Source organism: Dipteris shenzhenensis, chromosome 19, assembly GCF_047967505.1.
Source record: "Dipteris shenzhenensis isolate YYH24624 ecotype China chromosome 19, Dip_SZ_1.0, whole genome shotgun sequence".
In the NCBI taxonomy this organism is placed as follows: domain Eukaryota; kingdom Viridiplantae; phylum Streptophyta; class Polypodiopsida; order Gleicheniales; family Dipteridaceae; genus Dipteris; species Dipteris shenzhenensis.
In genome coordinates this window covers 55561910-55567092 of record NC_141614.1, presented here as the reverse complement: position 1 = coordinate 55567092, position 5183 = coordinate 55561910, and the positions used below count along the sequence as shown (strand labels likewise).

Genomic DNA, 5183 nt, shown 5'->3' with positions numbered 1-5183 from the left:
GGGAGCATAAGCGAGCAAATTTAGTAGGTAGCCCTCATGATCTTGATATGACACAACAGGAAGGGAGCAAAGCAATATTTCCAAAGAATCCACCATTTTATTCATGGTGTTACAAGAACGAACCTAAAGTTATATACGGATTTTCTGCTCTTTTTTGGGTTTTTTTTTTGGGGAGGGGGGGGCAAGGGGGGTTTACACATGCAGATAAATACAAAAAGTAGAGGTCCATACATGCAAAAGCACATGAAATGTCACATGCTCGTTCCTTCCTATCTCTTGAACTTGGGACCATCCCGAGGTGCAGTTTTTATTCCAAACAATAAGGACCCCGTTCTACCTGATCTTTCTCAACAAACAAGCATCTAAGGATGACCAATCTTATGGCTATGCACCCATTTCCAAGGAAGTCTCAGCGGGCTGAAAAGATGTCTTCAGTATAGCGCTCTCAACTATTACTTTGCCTAGAAAGTCCAGCTTCTCCTGAATATAAGGAGCCACCTACAGAACCTTTTTCTTTGATTTACTCGTCTTACTCGAAGACTTGCAGAAACAGGAATAAACGGCATGGTCCTTCTTTGTCACAAACCGTGAGAGAACTCCAGAAACCTGTAACTGCGAGGTAGAGTCTTCATTTACAGTTGGCACAAGTATCTGTGTCCTGCCCACAGAGATACGCTCGCCCGCAACACTTACATAGAAAATGCCCGAAATGGCAGGAACAAACACATCGCTATGAGTGCACACATAGAAGTCCACAGCCTTCTCAAATTGTGTATTTCCGGAATAAAGAATCTGCTTTTCCTCATTGAAAGGCATGCTGTATTCCTGTAATAGCCATATGCATGTCAAGACACACAAGCTTAGCTAATTTTAGACATATCATGACTGTTAGAATTATCTGTATCCTTAGCAAACAATCCCAATAAGTATAAACTATGGATTGGATGAAATGAGACAAAGTAATACATTAAGAATAAGCTCTAAGACACTTATAGTCCTTATCAAAGTGACACCCTATTCAAACAAAATTTTGGACATGAAAAGCACGATGAAAAGAGCACAAGAAAGGGGGAAACATTTCTTACCTTGGTGTTAACGTTTGGGAAGGCGTCCTTAAGTGGTTGAAGACTTCGATCCCACCTTGACTGAGTCAAGTAAATCGCTGTGTTGGATGAAAACCCTAATCTTTTCAAGAAAGTTGCCACATCATGTGCAGTGAAACACTTTTTGTTTTTGGTCTTTGCTGATTGACTGCAGCCTTTTTGTTTCAGCAGATCAGCACGCAAATCTACAGCAAGAAAGCGTCCGCCTGCTGTATGACCGGCTTCTCTGACTCTATTAATAACCCGTTCTCCTATCTTTTGCACTTGTGGATGAAACCGAAGGGCACTGTATGTCACTAGACACCGTATTGCTTGTACTTCGTCACTAGATGACTCTTTGATCTTTAAACTGGAAGTGGAAAAGACAGTCGTGAGTTGAATTATGAATTTCTGTCTGAATAGAGGCCGAACAGTCTCCTCTATATACTCTGGAGTTACTTTGTATGGCACCTTCACTATTGTTGGGCTCATGGAACGTACATCCTCTGGCAATCGTCCTACTACGCGAACCACATTTTCGAGACTTGATATGAAGTTATTTACATCATAAATTTTATCAAAATCGCTGCAAGTAAAAAAACTAAATGTTAGCAAAAATAGAAAGCTGAAAAACCGGTCTTAGCTTTATTCACAGGATGACAGAGGATAAGATAGAACACATATGAGCCTCAGAAAGATACCCATTAGGTTCACTTGCAGCCTCCTTTATTGTTGGAAGCAGTAATGTGGCTCCTAAATAGCGAGCTAGAATTACAGCTTCCGCAACCTGCCAATTAAAAAAACCATTACTAACATTACTTCCCTAGCCAAATGGATGATTCAACTTGGATATCACCGAATGAAGAGCTCAGCGTATAAGAGATTATTTCTTTAGGTGTGCATAGGACCTGGTGACTTCATAATAGCAGTATTCTCGTTCAGCAACCATAAAGCACAAGCCAAAACTTGGTCAATTGGATCAATCCACACCAAACTGAGAGCATAATAATTGATAAATTCTTATGACTAACACTTTAATTAGATGTTAACTGGTAATCCACATAGGATTTTCGCATCATTATCAGATTGCCAAATATTCTCTCCACATAAGCCTACTTCTGTATTGCTCACAAGAACTCTTCAATTATGTGAAAAGTCTGCAATAATGGGATCACTTAGAAAAGAAGTTTCCACCTTTTTAGAGGAATCTCCCAAATACCTCCAGGGGCTAAGACTTGTTTGAACTAAACATCTGTGTAGCCACAAGTAAATAATTATCACTTGTGAGCGATATGGGGACAAGGTACAAATGATTCCAAAAAAAAGACTACTGAGCTTAATGAGAAATTCTGTAAGGCCTGCTCTGCAGGTATATTTTATTATTTCATGGATTGAGGGATCCCTTGGTTGTATAGCCTACCACATTGGTTATTGGAACCCAATCTTGGGATAGCAGGACTCCAACATGAAGTCCAGAGAGTCCCAATTGTAAAAATCGATACTCAAGGCTGACATTGTTCTGCAAAATGTACTCCTGAAGATTGCTGAAAAGACGTGGGAGGTCACTAAAGAGTCGAAAAAGAGCAGTTTAAGAAACATCGACCTTTCTCAAATTTTAACAGTAAAGTCCAACCACTTGGAAGGAACAATGTCAGTGAGGAGACAGGTGATGCTTTTTGGGCCCAATGAGCTACTCTTGATGAAGCTGATGTACAAGAGACTGCCATGGGCCTTTCCAGGAGAGCGTGGAAGAAAACCCTCTTCACACCCTGAAACCTAACCAACGTAGTTTCATGTGATGCAAAGGGGAACGTAAGGCATCTTCCTTTGGCATAGGTAGCCGTGCAGATCTGGCAGGTTGGTTATGCAAACAAAAAGACTTGCAAATAATATGCATCAACGTTCCCCTTTGCACAGACCCTATCAAGAACAATAGACTTACTCTCCTGATGGAATATCAAGTGGAGCAGACATGAGAAAGCCAAGACACAGAATATCAAGCCAAGCAGACAGAGCACCCTCGATAGAATGGATAGAATGGTTATTCACCCTTGAGGGAAGATCAAGCAGAGCAGACATGAGAGACCCAAGACATACTAAGCTAGCAATAGAGCCTCAACGATCTAAAGCGCATTACAAAAGCCAGAGGCAATGGAAACCATGCGCACAAATGGCCTCTGCTTTCAGGTGCTTTCAAGACATCAATTTATGGAACTTGAATGGTTCCTAAGATAGTAAACCATAAATGAATGAATGACTTCTGGCAATAGAGTTGCAAGGGAGTGTGTATTGGAACCTGTAGCCGATGATACTGTGGGCCATTTGACAATCTAACTAGCACGTAGCCCCATGTCTTTCGCGGTCTGCCTGCAAAACAAGGAGAGACCGCTTTTCTCATTTGCCTTTCAAAGTAGGTGTCCTCTAGAAATCTTCACCCTTTGTTCTACATGTTACTCACCTGTTATGTGCTCGCTCCAGCAGGGCTGTAGCACGGGACCAGGTTTGCCCCATAGTTCCTTGGGCGTGTTGTCCTTCAATTCCGTTTTGGTCAATTTTGTTGCGCCTTCTTCAACGATTTCCTCTCCAGCTGAGACAATTAATGCCGTTTCCTTCGAAACAAAACAAGCTCCTCTCAGAAACAGGGTGTAGGCCAGTAAATTCTAGCTCGTAACGATAAAAGGTGCACAACGTCTTCGAGTCCTGAGATCGGACTTGCACATCGACGCGGGAGTTCTCGAAAGTCGCCTTACCTCAGGGCTGCTGACAAGGTCTCGCGCTGGCATCAGTGGCCCATTGCCGATCATGTTCAGCAGCATTACAAACATTCCTATGGTTAAGGCTGCTGCCACTGCCTGCCTGACGTCGAACTGCATCCTGTGAATCCTGCCTCCGAACAGGCACCAGCCACTATTGCCGTCAGTCAACTAGCCACTGCGATCTTTGGGTGCGCTTGCAAATGCTCCGCATTCACTCCCTGGAAAAGGCCGTGGGCATTAGAGCTGAAGCGCGTGAGATCTCAGCTGCAACAATGGGTTCCTCGTACCCATCTCTCAAAATCACCAGATCTGACGGAAAGATCAGCCAAGCGGGAGCGACCAGCAAGAAATTGCAGTTGGAGCTCCACTGAAGGCGTGGCAATGTTGTGAGACTGAGATCTCACAATCTGGAGCGGTAGATTATTGAATTGGGTGGAGGGAGCTGGCGATAGCAGGGAGGAGGTGGATGGTCTACGGGCTCACTGCTGGTGAAAGGGCACTGCCCAGCTGCCTGGCGTCCTTCCTGCCTGTCTGCACATGTGCTCTCCTTTTATCATTGTGCACTTGTGATCATCTTCATCATTCCTCCATCTCTCTCAACCGCACCAACAGTTTGCTGATTGTTACCACCAACATCCTCATCGCATTCCCATCCATCATCTCCTCTCCCTTGCAGTTGCTGCTTCTCCCTCCTTGCCCCTCTCCCTCTCTCTCTCTCTCTCTCTCTCACACACACACACACTTTCACACCCAAAAGTCATTCCCTGGCATCAGCTCCCCCTGCTGCATCTTTTACTTCTTCTCCCCCTCGCACATCACATCTGGATCCCCACTTCTTACGCCTGCAATTTCAATCTTACTCTCCCCTCCCCCGATGCGATTTTCGCACCTCGCACGTCCGCACATCCCATGGGTATGTCATCGAGGGTCCCTTTTTCCCAGAATCCGCAACAACTGTCTGTAATTTGACTAGGGAAATCCAGACAGAAAAATCAGGATTTCAGCCAAGATTATAGATATTGTTGTTGGCGACACAACAGCAAGACAACAACGTGCAGAGGGCGTCAGTGGTCAGCTTCCATGGCAAGTAGCACGCCCATCTCCAACCCGTTACCCCACTTTTCAATTTCTTTACACACTTGAATATTATGCCTCCTATGTATATTGGATCTCGTGGTTCCAACCTCACCTTTTTTGTTGAAAAAAGTACTTGCCCAATTTATTAAAATAGGTGCTTGCTTGGATTCTGGAAACCTTGAAAAACTTAATCACACCCTCCATAGCTACCTCCATCTCACTTCCCATCCGTTTGTTAGCCGTGCAAAATCAAATGGGCCCCTTTTGA

At 44.0% G+C, this 5183-nt stretch overlaps 1 protein-coding gene across 1 annotated transcript; it reads right to left on the bottom strand.

Moving 5' to 3' along the window:
- Positions 1-4947, bottom strand: LOC147890663 (protein MANNAN SYNTHESIS-RELATED 1-like). Its single transcript, XM_087390776.1, has 6 exons — positions 3833-4947; positions 3541-3691; positions 3379-3449; positions 1784-1869; positions 1086-1668; positions 1-825 (listed from the first exon to the last, which is right to left on the bottom strand). The coding sequence occupies exons 1-6, from the start codon at positions 3953-3955 to the stop codon at positions 499-501; spliced, it is 1341 nt and encodes a 446-aa protein (XP_087246902.1). The 5' UTR covers positions 3956-4947; the 3' UTR covers positions 1-498.
- Between the last annotated feature and the right edge of the window lie 236 nt (positions 4948-5183).

Bases quoted from the DNA above. Each gene is read 5' to 3' on its own strand.
- LOC147890663 (XM_087390776.1), bottom strand. From the start codon at position 3,955: ATGCAGTTCGACGTCAGGCAGGCAGTGGCAGCAGCCTTAACCATAGGA. The intron at 3,692-3,832 runs GTAAGGCGACTT...TTTGTTTCGAAG, and splicing joins ACCTTGTCAGCAGCCCTGAG to GAAACGGCATTAATTGTCTC. The intron at 1,669-1,783 runs GTATCTTTCTGA...TTTTACTTGCAG, and splicing joins GCTGCAAGTGAACCTAATGG to CGATTTTGATAAAATTTATG.